At 33.8% G+C, this 20,319-nt stretch overlaps 1 protein-coding gene across 2 annotated transcripts in view; it reads right to left on the bottom strand.

Annotated features, from left to right (window-relative positions):
- The window catches only part of NSUN3 (NOP2/Sun RNA methyltransferase 3), a 52,582-nt gene that overhangs the window by 10,074 nt on the left and 22,189 nt on the right, over window positions 1-20,319 (bottom strand). The window contains exons 5-6 of one of the 2 annotated variants that reach the window (XM_081302608.1): window positions 19,904-20,025; window positions 15,353-16,668 (exon numbers count right to left, since the gene is read on the bottom strand). In XM_081302608.1, coding sequence (XP_081158734.1) covers window positions 16,533-16,668; window positions 19,904-20,025 — 258 coding nt within the window. In that variant the 3' untranslated portion in view covers window positions 15,353-16,532. Of the gene's footprint in view, window positions 1-15,352; window positions 16,669-19,903; window positions 20,026-20,319 lie in introns of those variants that run through there. The other variant, XM_081302607.1, reaches the window with a different exon arrangement.

The raw sequence follows: 20,319 nt of genomic DNA, 5'->3' as shown, positions 1-20,319 counted from the left end.
TCAATCCTGCAGTTGGTTCATTTTAACCATCTAATATTCAATTAGTATTTCAGAGATCCTATAAAAGGCTATTTTAGAAGGTAACTTGAAACTTACACTGAAAAAAAAGTGTTAAAGTGTTAATATTAGTAATATAAAAAATGTATGAAAACTACCAGTACTATTTTTATCTTGGTGTTCAAATGGTGGTTAAGCCAAGTCCAAAACCAAAAAGGTGAAATTCTTCCCTCCAGAGGACAGTGGATACACTGTACATACTCTTCCATGAGGAGATCTTTGCCTTTTTTCTTTTTTAAATTACAGTCTCAGAATTTATTTTATACTTTGTTTTTTTTTTTTTTTTTTTTTTTTTTTTTTTTAATGTGGTGCCAGGGATTGAACCCAGTGCTTCATGCATGCTAGGCAAGCACTCTACCACTGAGCCACAACCCTGTCCCCCCCATGTGGAGATCTTACTCTGTTTAGAATACAATAGAATGTTTCTGAATGAAAGGGGATGGGGATTTGGCCCAGGAATGAAAAGACGCTGATTCCTATGTTAACTGAGTGAAGGAAATGTGACCAGCCTAATTAATACCACTACCTTATTTTTATTTGTTCTTAAGGAGTACTTCACATATATTCTTATTAAAACCTTATGAGGGGCTGGGGATGTGGCTCAAGCGGTAGCGTGCTCGCCTGGCATGTGTGCGGCCCGGGTTCGATCCTCAGCACCACATACAAAGATGGTGTGTCCGCCGAAAACTAAAAAATAAATATTGAAAAATTCTCTCTCTCTCTCTCTCTCTCTCCTCTCACTCTATCTTTAAAAAAAAAAAAAAAAAAAAAAAAAAACCTTATGAGGTTAAATGTACAAGGTAAATAGTGTGACCCAATTTATCAGACTAAGGGTCACAAACTCTTGACTTGCTGCAAGTTACACAGCTAATTTATATAGCACGAAGACTGCCTTGCCACCCTAATCTAATACCAGAAAAAGGACTACAAGCTTTACCACTGCTATTTGCCCTGAAGCAAACGTTATAACTGCTAAAATAAGTATGAAATCTGGGACAATAAGACCTAGGAAGCTGCATGCATATATTTTATCATCCAAATTGCCCCAAATACTCATTGAAGGTAAAGAATCACTACATACTTGCTGGCTCTTTTAACGTAAAGAAAATTAATAGGTCTGAAGCAATGACCTGAACTCCTGGTTACCTGTCTTTTTATAAAGCATAAAATTCCCACCAATAAAGTGCTGCCACAAAGCATTATAATGAGGTAAATTAAAGCAAATGTCCTATGCTAAGGCATAATTTGTGCCTGTTTATCACAGACTGACATCTAAATGATAGTTTTGAAGAATTTTAAGTAATCAATTCAATAGTTAGAAACTCAAAAGTACCCCTTTATTAAAATTCCAAGTAGATGGGAGTAATTTGGTAATTGTTGTTAATAATTATTCCAATTCCATGATTTGCTTTATTAAAATTCCAAGTAGATGGGAGTAATTTGGTAATTGTTGTTAATAATTATTCCAAATTCCATGATTTGGTAATTCATTTAACCATATTTTGTTTCCATAACTATAAAATGTTGATGGAAATATGAATCTTCCTCAGAAGCTTACTGATAAGTGCAGACCCAGTCTATAATAAAAGACTTATTATTAGTCTCCATCTTACCATATTGTTTGTTTCTGCCATTCGTCCTCAACCTCATGAAACTTTCTCCTACATTAGCTTTCTGACTCTACTCTTACTTCATTCATCTGCTTCTCTGAAGTTCCCATTCAGCCTTGTTATAAACAACCCTCTTCTTCCTCTTTTAAATATCAGTCCTCCCTACAACTTTTATTCTTAGTTTACCTTGACAGGTGTTTTATGTGTCATCTCATTCAATTCTTCAATTAATTTCTGAGATATAAATTACTCTTTTCACTTTGTAGACAAGAAAATTAAGGCAAGAGAATTAAGTAAATTGTATAGAATCACTTAAGAGGTATCCAAATCAGGATTCAAATTCAGGCAATGTAGCTTTACAGTCTATACATACATCATTTTCTCCTTCCCACTTCAGAACCAATCACCAAATTCTTATTTTTTGGGGGGGGAGGGGTGGGTGAGTTATTGAACTCTGCGGCACTTGACCACTGAGCCACATCCCTAGTCCTATTTTGTATTTTATTAGAGACAGGGTCTCAGTGAGTTGCTTAGTGCCTCTCTAAACTGCCAAGGCTGGCTCTGAATTTGCAATCCTCCAGTCTCAGCCTATGTTCGCCTCCGGAGCCCCAGGGATTACAGATGTGCGACACTGCACCTGGCCCAAATTCTATTTTTTTCTCCACTGAAAATGTCTTTCAAAACTGACTGCATCACTATTCCCCTCCCATTCACTCAGTTAAGACTCTGTGATCTACTTCTTGATTATTTTAAAATCTTTCAAATTGGTTTCTTGCTAATAGATGTTCTCTTGTTTATTCCAATTTGTGGCAGACACTGCTGATTATTCTTCAATATCTTTTCTAACTTCCTTAGGTAATGATGGAATTTTTAATTGGTTATATACCTAAGGCCAGTTTCTTAAATTGCTTTGTGATAAAATATTCATATATCTTAGTCTGATCCATGAGATGTGGAAATTATGTGAGTGATGCTTTTCCCCACATTCCTACTAGTTGTAATGTGAATTAAACAGCAAAAACTGAAATAGCTACACTGGGCTGTGAGGTGAACTATGTGACCCTGATGCTTGTAGAGTGTGGAAATCTACTGATTATGAGGACAACCCTGGGAAGACTACATATGCTTGCTTTTATTTGTTTAAGTCTCTATTATTTTAAATCTCTTTTTCTCTGTTATATTAGAAGAAAAATAACTAATATCAAAGTTGGTACCATATGCCGAGTTACTTTAGTAGAATATAAAATGTAGAAGTTCCTTAGTAAGCAAGAAATAAGCAAGGTCACAAAAACTACAGGTTAGAAAGCCAGTGGTAACTAATTTTATGTTCAACTTTGCTGGTCCATGGTGCCCAGATTTTTTATCAAACATCATTTTGGGTGTGTCTGTAAGGGTGATTTAGGATGAAATTAACACTTGAATTCATAGATTAAGTAAAGCAGATTGCATTCCATAATATGGGTTGGCCTCATTCAACCAGTGAACAGAACAAAATACTGACCTCATTCAAAGAAGAAAAAATTCTCCAGTTATAGACTATACACTTCAACTGTAACATGGGATCTCCCCTAGGTCTCCAGTCTGCTGGCCTGCCCTGAAATATTTGAATTCACCAGCTTCTATAATCAACTGAACCAATTCCTCAAATCTCATTCTTTCTCTCACTGCGCACGTGCGCACATGTATGTGTACACATACATACGCACATACACACACCACACACATGCTGTTAAGTTTCTCTGGAGGACCCTAAAATAACCAATAACCTTTACTATGCCATAACAAAATATTTAATACGGCACCATTTATGATAACTTGGAAGACAGACCACACACTAAACAAAGTTTATGTAACTCTAGATGTCTAGAAGAAAATTTAAAAATAGTAGTGTATGTTAATGAAAACTTAGGAAAATCCTCTTCCTGTGGATTATAATCTAAACCAACTGATAATTTGGTTATTTGGATTTCATAAGGTTAAAGAATAACTGTGCTAAAGTGATATAGTGGCAAAAAGGCATCTTTGAAGAAGCAGTTCTTCCAGAGATAAAGCACATCTTCAAGGCTTACCTTGCTGAAGCACTTCTGAGTAAATGCTCTTGTCTAGACAATGAGAGTCATTCCCAAAGTGAAGATGTTGCTTTCACACTTCATCCAATAAAAAAGAGCAAACTTATAATAAATGTAACATGAATAAACTTAAAATAACACTATGCTGAGATAAAAACTACAGAAAAAGGATACATGTTGCTTGTTTACATTTTTATGACTTTCAAGAAAAGGCAAAACTAATCTATGGTAAAAAGATCAGAATAATGGTTGCCTTTCATATGGGGAATGAATGGACTGGGAAGGAGAATTGGGAATCTTTTGTGCTGATGGAAATGTTTTCTATCTTGACAGAGTTGCCTGTGTCATTGATAAAACTCCTTACAATGTACAGTTTAGTATATACACACATTACAGATCTACTACTTCAACTTGTAGATGGAGAGCAGCAGCTGTGCCCACATGCCTGTAGGAATCATGGGCTCTTCATTCAGCTTCAAATTCTGCAGCAAGTTTTTGTTCATCTAGCTTCTTGGAGGAACGCAACAGTGTTAGATGTTAGATGCTTAGGTATGGTAAGAGATCTATGCAGGCAGGTTCTGGTGATAGAAACATGGGTTTCCTTCTTGTCCTTGTGGGTTTTCTTACACCTTATGTGCTGATGACCGGCCTTGCTCAGGTCAAGCCCAGCACCAAAAGAAAGGACACAATTATATAAGACTTAGAGAGTCTACATAACCAGCTCCCATAATTGAATTAGATCTAATTCCAATAATAAATCCCTTATATAACTTGTGGGATTATTTTCTGACCAAACTCTGATATACAGTTAGGAATACCTTTGTTCATATGAAGCCAGATAAATCCTACTGTGTAATAAACCACCAAGTCCAGGAGTTAAAATTCATTCTTTGCCTATTCTTTCTGAGCAAGTTCCAAAGCTTAACATATATTATTTTTTACAAAATCTTTCTGATCAGGTGAACTTCAATTCATTCTACAAGACCCACTTTAAAGCTCACGTAGTTTCTGAAACCTTGACTGATTCTTTTTGGAATTTCTCCCTACTCTGTTTTTCCCAAGTAATAAAATTTCAGCTCCTTGTTATATTCATTTTGGATTTTTTTTTTGGACATAAAAGAACTGGGAAGTATGTTCTTTCTTACATTTATTGAATGAATGAACTAATGAGTGCTACCTTAACTAAGTAGCAGGTCAGGAAGAGAATTTTCAGTGAAAATAAAGGAATATATTTAATTGCAACTAACATACAAAATTTCCAAGTAAGAAACAGCTCAAGCAACCTTCAACTTTTATGTTTTAGAACAGATGAAAATGATAGAAGCCAAAGGCTTTATTTGGCCATTGCTGTTCATTCATTTGTTTTTGCAGTGCTGGGGATTAAACTCAACAAGTCTGGGCTACATGACAAGCTGAAGTTTTGTTAGAAAAAATAAAGTTTTGCTAACCAATATTTTATAAAAACAGATAGGATTTTCTCTTTGCCAACATTTGTCATAGGTAGTAAATTCCTGCAGAAAGTAATATCTTAGTTAATGAGGGCTATTACTTAAGCAATTTTGGTCTCATTTCTGATTAAGTAATATAGTTTGAAAACTTTTATAAGTAAACTTGATTCTCCAGAAAATCATGGCTACTATTTTAAGGTTGAGATATGTACTCCAAATGGCATTAAGATATTTTAAAATTCTGATTATCCCTGACACTGCATTTTTATTAATATAAGGGAAACCTAAAAGAAGAAGTTAATGTGGGGAGGGGGACGAGGCAGACAATCTGCTTTAAAAGGAAAAAAAATAAATAAAGCTAGTCTTTAAAAAATTATTTTATAAAATATAAATAACTACACTATATTTAACATATTGTAAAATCATACTTTAACTAACTTTTATGAATTCTATAAATCTTTGTTTCTAACTTTTTTTTTTTAAAAACATACCCATACTCTAAATATCTAATTCCTCTACATTTCATTTCTTATCTTCCTATACACATTTAGGGGATTTTTCTTTCATTTACTTTTCCTTTCCATCCCATATCTTTTTTTATGTTATACTATTAGCTTCTAGTAGTCCTTTTCAATTTTTCTGTTCTTGTTCCTTTTCAGTAGTTCCCACTTCTTTCATTTTTTGCCTGTTTGCCTGCCTGTTTCTCATCATTTTAACTCTGTATCAGTTTACTATTTTTGCTGGAAAATAGTAATCTGGGCAAGAAAGCAAATAAAAAATCCCTATCACTATTATGTACTATGACCAAAGAAACATTAAGGTGAAAAGTTGCATCTCATGTACAACATATCAAATAAATGCAGATTTAAAATTAAGTTTCAGGTACTCCAAGCATCTAAAACAGATATTTCTAGTTTGATAGCTAGCCAGTGCTATCATCAGTTTTAAAAGTATTATTTTACAAGCCTTGAGGGTACCCTTCACTTGTGCTCACAGTAAGTAATCAGATTTCTAGACATCAGACTATTTATTATCAAAGAAATTGTGAATTTAAGATAAACATGACCCAGCTTGCTATTTTCAGAGATATCATACCCAGCAGCTATTCTTTTGTTAGCCTAACAAACAAAAACCACACTGATAATTATCTTTCCTCTGTTGGCAGAGAAGTTTTTTCATTGAAGAAGGGGTATATTTTACACAGTACCAGTAGAACACATATTTCTGAGATAAATTAAAACTTGTCATTTATAATCTATTTATTATAAGTATTCACCAGAGGATCTCAAGTTTAGTACATCTTCTGAATAAATTACATTAAATGGTCATTTGAAGGGGGTAAGGATAAAAGTTCTCTGATAAAACTGAACTTAAGGATTCCAGTTTCATGTTGCTTATATTAGAAAACACTGATAACAGATCATATCAAGTCTGCCTAACTTCAAGATAGGGTCTTTGATATATTCTCAAGTATAGTTTCTTTACACACAAAAAGAAAAGGGGAAAAAAAGTCTTCAAGAAATCTACCATAATTGACCAGATTTTGACCCATGACAAATGTGCTTATACATACAGAACTATTTATCAATGGTTTAAATGATTTTAAAAGGGGTTTTTAAACTTTTTCTTTTTTAGAAATAAAAAGGAAACTATCCTCAGTTGACATTCTTTCTGTATGTCTAAACAGATAAAGAAATCATACTTCCATTTGGATTTGGTGAGGTGAATTAAACAGATCTTCTGGTTATCCTTATTTGTTCCTTTAAGATGATTCAAGATGAAACAATGCTATAAAATCCCTATAACTTTATAGAGCCCCATGACTGACCAAATAATAATTCAGAGAAAAACATCTATCTCCTCATAAAGAAAGAAGTCATTTGACTCCTGTAGCAGCCAGATTATAAGATGAATAAATGCCTGTAAAGTTTAGTAAAGGCATTTCAGTGACTCCATTTGAGTTCAGATACTTGTGGCGAGTAGCAGAAAAAGGGTGAGTGTCAGGTAAACTTTTCTAATGAAAGAATTACAGAGATTTCTGATGCATTGGCTGGACTGATCTTGGTTTTCAGCTTTGAATCAAATCTGTTGGGCATAAAATTGGTTGATCCTAGGAGAAAGAAGATTCAAGAGAAGTAGAAGAACATAGAGCATCAAGTGACAATTAAGACTGCTTAAATGACAAAGAAGCATTTCTTCTAAAGTCAAAAATAGTCAGGTTGTCCTTTGCCACACTTAATGGTCACTAGTTAGAAATCTTTTAAAAAGTTCGTATATTTTAAAGTAGAAGAATGTATGTGCTCCCAGATTTCAAATGTTATTATTATAGTTATTATTATACTTATTTGCTCAATTTTATTTGATTTAATATCCATTAAAGGCTTTTCAAGTTATTAATGGAAAATAATTAAAACTCTTTAACATCAACAATATTTAACAAATTGAGTAAATTATGTGATGAGTTAATGAAGTGCTTAAATATCATCCTATTTGGAAGACCTTTGTGTTCTAACTTTATCTTTTTGATAACCATCACTCCCCTAGGAAATTTTCATAACTTTCTATAGTTTCTTTCTATATTTGCTCCCTTGTACCCATTCTCTGTGTGGAATAAAGCAATCTTTCTAAAATAAATGTAATGATGTCACTGCATTATTAAAAATACTCGAGTAGCTACCCACTGAGTGTATGAGTTGTTTTGAATTATGGAAAAAGCTATTCAAAATGAGTAGTAATTCAAAGCATAATTAAAATATATAGAAGGCTAGGGATGTTACTCATTGGTAGAACTCTTGCTTGGCATGCACAAGTCCCTGGGTTCAATCCTTGTACTACAAAACAAACAAACAAACAAACAAAATAGAAGGAGTACTGTCTGGCTCAAGAGGAAATACAGAGAGTAGAATCCCATTTTTTTAGTATTCAAAATAGGGCAGGTAGTCCCTAGGTTTTGGGGGTAATATGAAAATCAATGACAAGACAAAATGTATATGATTCTGATAATATAAATTTAAAATATTCAAAGCAAAACTTGGCAACTCTAAAGAAAAATGAACAAATTCAAGTCATTCTTTGGAAATTTTAATATACCTCTTTCAATAATTGAGTAGAGAATCAGTTAGAAAATGTAATACCATAGATTTAAATAATAGAATTAACAATTATCACCTAATGGACTTATACAGAATACTTAACTAATAAATGTAAAATTCATTCTTCTCAAGTACATATAAACTTTTCCTCTTCAAAATTGTTCTAATCAGGTATTTTAGTCATAGAGATGTAAAAGTTGACTAAAACAATTTATTTGCTTATTCATGTTGTCAAATGCATCTAACATTCCTTTTTCTCAGCATATGATTAACATAATTAATAGTTTCAAAATTTCTCCTAATGAAAATTAAAATAAGAATGAAATTATGGCATTTGCCAGTAAATAAATGGAACTGAAGACTATTATGAAGTGAAATAAGCCAATCTCCCAAAACCAAAGGCCAAATATATCTCTGATATGCAGATGCTAACACATAGTAAGGGAGTGAGGATGGAAGAATAGAAATTCACTGGATTAGACAAAGGGGAATGAAGGGAAGGGAGTGAGGGATGGGAATAGAAAAGATAGTAGAATAAATTGGACATAACTTTCTTTTGTTCATAAATGAATATATGATCAATGTAACTCTACATTATGTACAAACACAAGAATGGAAAATTATATGCTATGGATATATGTCAAAATACACTCTACTGTCATATATATTTAAAAAGAACAATTTTTTTTAAAAAAATGCTGCTTAAAATGTGATAATAAAAAGATTAATACATTAACTTTCTAAATGGTTCAGAAAAGAGCTTTATAACTCTTTGGGAAAGGAGTTAGAGAGGCTGGCTTGTGATCCATTTCTTTTTGATTTCTAGGGGACACTCCCAGAGCAAGAAAGAGGCAGGTAACCCAGTTAAACCTCAAATTATTATTATTTAAAAAATTTTTTTGGAGTTGTAGATGGACAGCATTTCCTTTATTTGTTTCATTTTTATGTGGTGCTAAGGATTGAACCTAGCGCCACAAATGCTAAGCCAGTGGTCTGCCACTGAGCTCCAGCTCCAGCACCTAAACCTGAAATTATTAGAAAAATTCCTTCAGTTTAAATATTCTTACCCTTGCACCCTATTCTGAACCTGAGCAAATTCGCTTGCCTTCTCTGTATCCTATTATCTCTAATAAGTCTTTACCACATTTTATGATAATTGTCCTGAGGACACTGATATCACAGATAATTTACTATACTTTTAGTATCTGCAGTACTTAATAGTATCCCACACAGAGTAGATATTTAATAAATGTTGGATAAATTAATATTGATAAAATCTTGTGTTCAAGATTGTATTTCATATTGTCTACATAGTTGAGACATTTTATGAATGAAAATACAATAGCTAAAATTATAGATTTAAATATCTCCTGAAACATTTACAATCTCATTTAATGTAGAATATTTTAATCAGTTGATTCTTATTAAAAAGAAGTTTGTAGGGGATGGGTAACATAAAGCTGGAATATGTCCTTAACATACATGAGAGACCCTGGATTTCATGCATGGCACCTGCCCCCCTAAGAAAAAGGAAAAAGAGAAAAGTGAAACATGTACTTTACCAAAGTCAATTATAGTTTTATAATCTCAGAATCTCTGTTATGTCTCCAAATTTAAAGAAGAAGCAAGAGAAAGAAGAAAATTAATATTAAGATTAGTAGTAGTAATAGTAACTTTGGATTTCGAATATATGACTAAGCATATGACAGTATGCAAAGTTAAGTGAATTATTTGAACTTTAAAAATAACATATATATGTAGTTGAAACAGTGGTGAAAGTCTTCCATTTTGATAGAATCATATATCCAAAGATTATATTTTAATATAAATACATTACTTTTGTGATCGCTGTGTTGATAAATAATAAAGGCCTACATTCCAGTCTAGGTATCCCTCGTCCAAGTTCGAAAACATCAGACAATAGATGTTATGATTTTTTAATGTTTCTTTTAGAGCACAATTCTTACTGTCAGAGCACCATTTTTTTTTAATTCTTTTTTTTTATTGGTTGTTCAAAACATTACATAGTTCTTGATATATCATATTTCACACTTTGATTCAAGTGGGTTATGAACTCCCATTTTTACCCCGTATACAGATTGCAGAATCACATCAGTTACACTTCCACTGATTTACATATTGACATACTCATGTCTGTTGTATTCTGCTGCCTTTCCTATCCTCTACTATCCCCCCTCCCCTCCCCTCCCCTCCCCTCTTCTCTCTCTACCCCCTCTACTGTAATTCATTTCTCCCCCTTGTATTATTTTTCCCTTTCCCCTCACTTCCTCTTGTATGTAATTTTGTATAACCCTGAGGGTCTCCTTCCATTTCCAAGTAATTTCCCTTCTCTCTCCCTTTCCCTCCCACCTCTCATCCCTGTTTAATGTTAGTCATCTTCTCATCAGAGCACCACTTTTTAAGGATTGTTATCTGGATGATTTATACAAATTTTCCGAACCTTATCCAATAAACTAAGCTTCCTTTTTCAATGAGTTCACAAATTGGATTTCACTTGTCAAGTAGTGAGAAAAGAAAATCAGAAGGGGTCAGTACTTTATATATGATTGATTTCCTTCTAGGAAATGGATGACATGATACATTACTGCAATAAGATACCCACATTTTTATTATAAATCATAATCCTCAGCGTTTTCTCACCTAAAAATCATGTAAACTTCTTTTGCACAAATATCACAGCCATTTTCTAAAAAGACTACATGTATATAATTTTCAGTATATTTTACCACTCTATTTTCCTTAATATATGTAAGTACAAATGAAGCAAAATAATTTCATTACATAGTATGTATAGTAGATACATGAAATGTCTGGCTCAGAAATTAAATGATAATAAAGGTATACTGTTACAGGGGATTCTATGAATAAAACTGTCTTGTATTCAACTATTCCTTTTATCCTTGTCCCTCATTCTTATCTCCTGAAAATTGTTTTGGGGTTATTGTGTGAAAGAATTTGATGTAACATATCTTCACATTTTATATATGCAATAGAATATTCTAGTTTTTCCACTTCTGTATGGGTAAATCAAAGAGATCCTATTAAGTGTACAATGAAGTTTTATGCTTTTATGATCATCTTTCTCTTGTCACCAGTATGCCTTCCATGCTAAAAAAAAGGGGGGGTTAAATTAATATTTTATTATCATGTATAATTCTATACATAAATTTAAAAAATAAAAAAATATATATATGTTGATACCTATTTAAAAATTTAACATAAAAAACTACTAAATAAATAAAACATCAATTTACATTTATGTATCACATTCATTAAAAATATGTACAACATTAGTATTTGACTGTAAAATATCAGATTGTAGAATATTATCTTTTCAAAAGCTAAAATTCTAACCACTGTAAAGACTACCCAGTAATAGAAACTTTAAAAAAATTATCAAAAGGCAATGAATATACAGCCACCCACATAATACCTTTGAGCATATCCATCAACAGATAAATGAAGATACAAGCCAATAAAATACTCCAATTAAAAATTTCCATGAAGTAGTTCATTAAAAATTTTTATTTATTTACTTTTTAACTACCCTTCTCTTCTCTTTTGGGTACTACTACTTCCTGTACATGGCATGAAGCCAGGCAATATTTGCTTGCTTGCTTTCTAATTTTTCTTTGCAAATGCAAGTAAGGATCTATCTAACAATCACTTATAGTTTGATTAAAACCTATACATATCAAGATGCCATCTTGTATATTTGCATTTAAATCCTTTTATCTTTTATTGTGGGATAAAAGATTGCTTTTTGTTAAAAGAATAAATAGGTTAGGAAGATTTGGAAGACAGGCAAGGAAAAGTCCTTTGTAAATAATATAGAGCTATCTGTAATGAAAAATTTTTTTTCATTTTTTGAAATGAAATAAAAGGAAATAAAAGATTGTGCATGGTACTATCATTTTTTCCTTTATGTTTTTAACTCCAAGTTTTGAAGATGTAAGGAAATCAAACCATTTCTTTGACTATAGTTTGGCCCCAAATCATCATAACCACAAAGCCAAAAGACTGACTTTCATCTGCTTTGAGTCACCCTAAAACCTCCCACACAGACCAGGCAGCAGAGGTAATGAATACAGAGCTGCTGCTCATGATAAAGAATGGATAATGGCTAGTGTGATGCCTTACCCAATCATACAGGATTATGTGAAATGGAATATCCAGATATCAAATTTGTGCTGTCAATTTGCTACTAAGGTGATGTGGTACTAAAGCCATTCCTTTTGCAAAATAAGAAGACTGGACAGTGAAGTAGCTACTAAGGAACAGTTTTAGTTGTTAAGGTTATAAGAGGTTTAAGTATGTGCACGATCTTTGTGATAATGACTGAAATACTAGAGAATGTTAGGGAAATTCATTAAATGGGGGAAAGGACTAAACTAAAACCAAAACCATGTTTTGGTATGAAAAAACAATAGTAATCAAAATAAATTATTTTACATTTATGCTGAATGGCCTTGTAGCACAATAATGATTATGTCACTATTTTTGTCAGATTAACTTTGCTGTAACTTTTAAATTATAGCTATAAATCTAAATATTCAGCTCTTGTAATTTACTTTTTTTTAATATTCACTTAGTTCCTTGTATTTTCTAGGCACCAAATTATATAGTGGGAATAAAAACAATAAAGCAATCCCTGTTTCCATGAGGCTTATAATCTTGCCAATTAGGAAAACAAGACAAATGTCTAGCAAAGAAACTGAGGGCACAACATACATACCCTCTTCTCTCTCTTTTTAAATGAAAATAAATATATAAGATAATCGATCTCAGACCTACAGTTAGCTAAGGCTTCAATAAGTAAATGTTAGAACTGATTCTTAAAGAAGCAGCAGTTATCCAGAAGAAAGGGAATGAAGAATTAGGACTTAAAAGCAAAAGAAACAGGAAATATACTAGCCTCAGAACTGAGATACTATGGAAAATTTAAGGGACTGATCAACTGGAAAACAATTCAAGAAGAATCCTGAGACAATGAGGTTACTGAAGTAAGAGTGAGTGACATCTGAGTGAGTCCAAAAGAGTTCCAGAATATTAAACTAAAGAGTTGGGAATCTTGCTTGTAATATGGAAACAACTACATATTAGGAGCCAGATGAAATAATTTATGTGACATATGCTGGTAGCTTAGTTACACTACAAAGTTTAGAGAGAACTGGATAGAATTGAGAAATATGTAACACATACAACTTAGTGAATTATTAGTGATTAACAGGATACAGGAGGGATAGAGGAGTTGGAGATGGCTTTCTGACTTAGGAAAATGCCAGGTGCTATGGTATTTACTAAGAGAAAAAAAAAAGAAGCATATTGGTAGGGTTCCAGTTTTAATTTTTCATTCTGTGGATTTCTGGCAGGGGGCACTAGGAGAACATTAGAAACTATTAGTTTTATCTTGTTTTCTGTTTCTGAAGATCTTAGGTAGGTAATTGAATATACAGGTCTAAGGCTAAGGAAAAAGATATCCACTAAGGCACATAATTGAGATATAACATGTTATGTCAAATGGAGTTATCAGATGGAAAAGAGGATCAACAAGAAATCCAAAATTTGTGATATGAGCTGATTAAGCAAAGATTAAGAAAAATATAGATAAGACATAACTGAACAAGTAGGCAGAAAACCAAGACAACATATAAGCATGACACAGAGAGAACATTTTAAGAGACCACTCAACAAAGTCAAATGTAACAGTGTAAACATGTACAGTATTTTAAAAAAATAATTCACTGTAACTGTTAAAATTTAATCCTCAATTGTACTTCTTGATATTTAATCATGAAAAATGCTGGTTTGCCTTTCCAGAGAGAAAAATTAACAGGCAGTATATAAAAGTAAAAAAGAAGGAAGGAAGGAATAGAATATGACAGATTAGTCATCTTGAATATTTCAAAGAAGCTAAAAGAACAAAGTAGATCTATATAGAAAAGATGATATAGCTCAGTTGGTAGAGTGCTTGCCTAGCATTCACAAGGCCCTGGGGTTCAATCCCCAGCACCATCAAAAAAAAAAAAAAAAAAAAAAAAAAAAAGAAAGAAAAAGATGAAGAAATATTAAGTATAAAAGTGCACATAATAGAACACTATAACATAATGACAAGCAGTTATTTTTAAATGTACTTCTCTATATGTTTAGCTATAATATAGAGAAAAAATTTACAAGAGTATAATCCAAACTTATATACAATAGTTATATAAAAAAGTTAGTATTCAGTTGGGTATGTGATCAAGGAGGCCTTTTACTTGATCTATATTACTCAATTTTTTTCTCTAAACAATTGAATGATTCTATGTATATTTGTATAATTAAAAGCACATTTTAAAAATCATCAAATATATTTTTAAATAGATCAAATAAGGCCAAGCCCGGTGGGGCACGCCTGTAATCCCAGAGGCTTGGGAGGCTGAGACAGGAGGATCACCAGTTCAAAGCCAGCCTCAGCAGAAGCCAGGTGCTAAGCAACTCAGTGAGACCCTGTTTCTAAATAAAATATAAAATAGACCTGGGGATGTGGCTCAGTGGTTGAGTGCCCCTGAGTTCAATCCCCAGTACCCACCCCCGGAAAAAAAAAAAAAGATTAAATAAAATTGATAGAAAAGTATCCATTTAAAATTAATAGGTCTTTAATATGTTTACAAAGAATAGATAGGGAGAAATGAGGGAAACAAAAATAAAATATATTGAATTGATTATATATGGGAAGAAAAACCATATATGAATATAAACACAAAAATAGCCTGGTAATAAACAGAAAAAAAAAAAAAGAAACCAATGGGTAGTTTTTCATGATAGAAAAAAGATAAAAATATTCTCAGGAAATCTGGTTGCTTACTCATGTTTTATTAAAAAAAATTAATGATCAGTGTTATAGATTGGATAATTAGAAATATCCCTCATGTTTTGGAATCATGGTCCCCACTACAATAAGGTTCAGAGGCAGGATTTCAGACAATAATGACAGTGGTAACATTATCAGTGGATTAACCCATTTAATGGATTAATAATTTGAATAGACTACCAGGTGGTAACTTTAGGCAGGTGGAGTATGGCTGGATAAAGTAGGTCACTGGGGGTATGCCCTTGGGATCTTTATCTATCCCTGGCCCCTTCTTTTTTCTTTTTGCTTCCTGGCTGCCATAAGCTGAGCAGATTTCCTATTCTGCCATATTTGGCCTCACTTCAAGCCCAGAGCAATGGAGTTGGCCAACCATGAATTAAGCCTCTAAAACCATGATCTCAAATAAACTTTTTCTCCTCTAAGTCCTTCTTGTCAGTATTTTGGTCACAGCAATGAAAAGCTGACTAACACAGAAATTAGTACCAAGAAATGGGATCCTATTTCTGTGACTAACCTGACCATGTGGCTCATGCCTTTGGTAGTGGTTTAAGGACTTTCGAAGGGTTTGGAGATGCAGAATAGAGAAGACTTAGAATATTATGAACAGAGCTCAAATGGCGATTCTGGTAGGAGCTCAGAGGATCAGAATGCCAAATGGTATATGAACAGTAAAGACTGTGCTCAGGAGGTTTCAGACAGGAATTATGATTCTATTGTGAATTACACTAGAGGCCATTGTGCAGCATCCTGGCAAAGAACTTGTCTACATTTTGCCCACATCCTGAGATTTTTCTGTAAGGCTAAATTTAAAGGAAATGGGCTAATTAATCTGGTAGAGGAAAATTTCAAGGTAGAACAGCGTTCTGGCAATGGCATGAGTATTGCTTGCAGCTTTTAGCCAGCTTTAGTGTGATAATCAGGAGCAAAAGGCATAGAGGAAAGATTTTTTAAACTTGCAGTTTGCCTGAAAAGTACATGTGATTGCTGAAGATTGCCACTACTGAACAGAAGCTAACTACTTTGTATGGACAATAGAAAAGATGTCTTGATGGCATCTCAGGAATCGACAAGATCACACCCATTGCAGGTTCAAGGGTGTTAAAATGTAAACTGTTTAACAAGACCCCAGGGGTACCCTATTTACACAGGAATACCTAGGAAGTTTTTACACAGAATACCTAGGAAGTTTCCTCAGGATTCCTTTCACAGTGCTTGGCCATTCAAGTGCATGGATGCTGCAGCAGCAATGGTCCAAATGGGCCTGGCTACTGTGCCAGCTAGTGATAGACTTTGACATCTATCATGTGATACTGGTTTTATAGGAATGCAAGATGCTGAAGTTAGGGAGTCACAAAGTTTCCACTGAGATTCCAACAGAAAACCTATGATGTCAGGCAAAGTGTGTCAGGGCCGAATCCCTGTAGGCAGCACCTGAGAGGGCGATGTCTGAAGCAGGGAAAGTAATGCCAAAGCTGCAAGGAGACCCCAGGATTAAGAGATGCCAGGAATGTGGAACATCTGCTGAGAAAAACGACAGGAAGTGAGCAGAACCAGACAAAGAAAGAGGCCACATGGGCTGCAATCAGTAAGGTCAAAGGGGTAGAGCTGTCCAATTCCTTTGGGGCCCATATCACACTAGTACAAGTGATGCCCCAGATCCCAAATGCAGAGCTACAGTATCTAATGTTTTTTCTGGCTGTCTGGTGTTGGTTTGGTCCCATTCCTTCTTTCTATGCCAACATTCCTCCCTTTTAAAATGAAAATGTTCATTCTGTGTCATTATATATTGGGCATATGTAATTTGCCTTTGATTTTTGCAGAGACAATTAAAAGTTATTTGCCTTTGGTACTGGAGGGGCCTTTGGATTTAGGCTTTGAACAATGCTGGAATTGTTATAAGAACTCTTAGACATCAACTGAAAGCATTTTGCACTGTGAGATGGAAAAGAGCTTTTACAGACCAGAGGTAAAATGTTATGGTTTGTGTCTAGAAATACTCCCTGAAAAACTCATGTTTTGGAAGTATGGTCCCCAATACAACAAGGTTCAGAGAACTGTAACCCCAGAAGTGAGTTAATCCATTTGATGAATTGATAATTTCAATGCACTGCTAGGTGGTAACTATAGATAGGTGGGGCATGGCTAGATGAACTAAGTCACTGGGGGTGTGTTCTTGGGGATTATATTTTGTTCCTGGCAGCCTGATTTATCTCTGTATCCTGGCTCTCGTGAGCTGAACAACTATCATCAATCAGGCTCTTCCATCATGATGTTCTGTCTCACCTCAGGTTCACAGCAATGGAGTGAGCTGACCACAAATTCAATTTTGAAACTCTGAACCCAAAACAAACTTTTCTTCAAGTTTTCCTGTCAGGTATTTGGGTCACAGCCACAAAACTCTTACTAACACAGTCATGGTATTAATGTGGCACCACAAAATTTGTTATCTGTTATAAAGTTTAAGGGACATCAAGGGCAAGGCCTGAGTAGCAGAAATATTTAATTAAGAAATTGAACTAGGAAATTATATGAGAAAGATCTAAACAATATTTTAAAGCTAATAACCCAGTCAGTAAAAAGGAAAGAGAATAAAGAGTTTTCAAAATGTCTTAAGAGTCATAGTATATAAATGACAGACATTGGAAGCATTAGAACAAATGGTCTGCAAGGGTTCTGATCGTGGGAATATATAGGATAGTGTTTCCTATATATTTCCAGGGAGTAAAAGGTGCCCTGTTACCAATAGCTGGAATATTCTGCAGTTTTTCCCAGGCATTCTTAGGATAACCAATGCATGCTTAGCCAGAACACATATCTAACCATAAACAAAAAATCTTACATTATAACCTGTTGTAACCTACTTGACAATATAATAAACAATAATGTACAGTGACCGAATGTAACCTATTAGTATAAATAAAGTTGGCAGCTTGGATGAGGAGCCATTCTGCCTTTACCTTGCTTCTGTCTCCTTTTGATTTCTTTACAATGATCTAACTGCCAGATTAAAAATATTCAGAAAAACCTTCTTTCTGGTAAGTACTACAATGAACTATAATTCTGAGCCAGTGCATAATATGAGCAAGAACAAAAGTATGCATTAGTGTCGGTCATGATGTTTAGATAAGGGTATATATTCATTGTTGGAAATTAAGCACACTATCAGAATTTCATACTGTGACTCACTGAAATTCTACATGTAAGTGGTAATGAGTGATAGGGCACAGTTTTATTTTAAATATTCTAGAATTTTTTTTCAAGCATTATCATAGTTTGGATATTGTTGTGTTCTCCAAAGGTCTATATGCTGAAAGCTAGTGTAGTGGCAGGGAGGTGGTGGAACCTTTCTGAAATGGGACACAGTGAAAAGTTTTTACATCCCATCCTCAGAAGGGATTAATATAGTTATTTCAGAATCCTGGTTAGTTCCTGAAAGAGTGAGTTTTATTAAAAAATAAATAAAATAAAAATTCCTGGCCCCTAAATCCCTCTGACTTCTAATCTTACTCTGTGATCTATCCCTTTTGTATATACTGCCACCATGAGACAATTTGCTACATGATATAATACAGCCAAAAGGCACTCAACCAGAGCTGAACAGATTATGGCATCATGCTCTTGAACTGAGAGCTATAAAAGCTTTTCTTTATAAAATTACCATCTGTGGGTATTTCATTATGGCAATAGAACAATGGACTAATACAAGCATTAAAAAATTGGCATTAATTGGGAAAAGTGTATAAGTAAAAATCTCTTGGAATCCCAGTGGCTCAGAAGGCTGAGGCAGGAGAATTACAAGTTCAAAGCCAGCCTCAGCAACTTGGCAAGGCCTTAAGCAAGTTAAACTCTCAGTATCTAAATAAAAAATATAAAAAAGGTTTGGGAATGTGGCTCAGTGGTTAAGTGCCCTTGGGTTCAATCCCTGATACCAAAAAAAAAAAAAGTCTCTTTTGGAACTAGATGGATGGCATTAAGGATGTCCCTAATGCCTCTGATCAATGCAGGAAACCAAATACTTCTTTTTAAAAATTTTTTATTTATATATGACAACAGAATGCATTATAATTCTTATTACACATATAGAGCACAATTTTTCATATCTCTGGTTGTATACACAGTATATTCACACCAATTCGTGCCTTCATACCTTTACTTTGGACAATAAGGATCATCACATTCCACCATCATTAATAACCCCATGCCTCCCTACCTCTTGGTGGCCAGTTACTTCTGGAAAACATCTTAGAAGGCAGATGTGTGAAAACTAGTTATATCTTCCTAAAGAAGATAATATTCTTTAGGAATATAATATTAAATATTAGACATTTAATATTCTTGATGACCACAGCGAAAACTTAAAATAGTTACTCATTTTAAACAGACACTGCTGTATTTCTGAATTCTCTGCACTAGCTGACTCACCTAGAAGATTACCAAAATTTGCATCCTGGTCCAAAGTTACTCCTGTAAGAGGACTGATCAGATTCTGATAAAAGGATGATGAACCTTAGGCTTGGGACAGTCCCAGTAAACAACTTTGAACCACAGAAAATCATCTGCACCCTTTAATGGACAATGTATATGATAACTGCATTTCACCAGGAGTTAGAAGTCATAGCATGAGAGCAAAAAAGGAAGAGGTTGGGAATTCAAAGGCATAGAAAGCATTTCATTTGACAGCTTTACATGCTTTGTCATACCCATTTACATTATGCTAGAAACTCAAATATACTTTTGTATTAACAGTGCTCACCTTAAGAGTTCCATCTGTAGAACAGGCAATTTCCTCCTTTGATGTATCCTACAGGTTGCCTTTTGAGGATCAGAAGAGAATAACCAACTTCGATCATTTGAACATGGAGCATCAACCAACACCTACAACAGAGAAAGGCAAACAATGCAAATATGCTGTCAGGCAAGAAGTATTTAGAAAAGCTACATAACAAACAGTAAGTAAAAAAAAAATCTTTGGAATAAAAAATATATGTGATAAGTTCTTTATAACCTTTTCTCATTAATATGTTTCAAAAATTTTTCCTATGTGGTTTCAGTATTTGGGTTTTGTTTGTTTTGTTTGGGGAAATGCAAGATGGGAGTCTTCAGGTCTACTAATGTCTATTAATGACATTTAATATTCTTGATGACCACAGCAAAAACTTAAAATAGTTA

The sequence above is a fragment of the Spermophilus citellus genome (genome assembly GCF_964194105.1).
Source record: "Spermophilus citellus genome assembly, chromosome: 7".
Classification (NCBI taxonomy): domain Eukaryota; kingdom Metazoa; phylum Chordata; class Mammalia; order Rodentia; family Sciuridae; genus Spermophilus; species Spermophilus citellus.
This window is presented reverse-complemented; position numbering and strand designations above follow the sequence as displayed.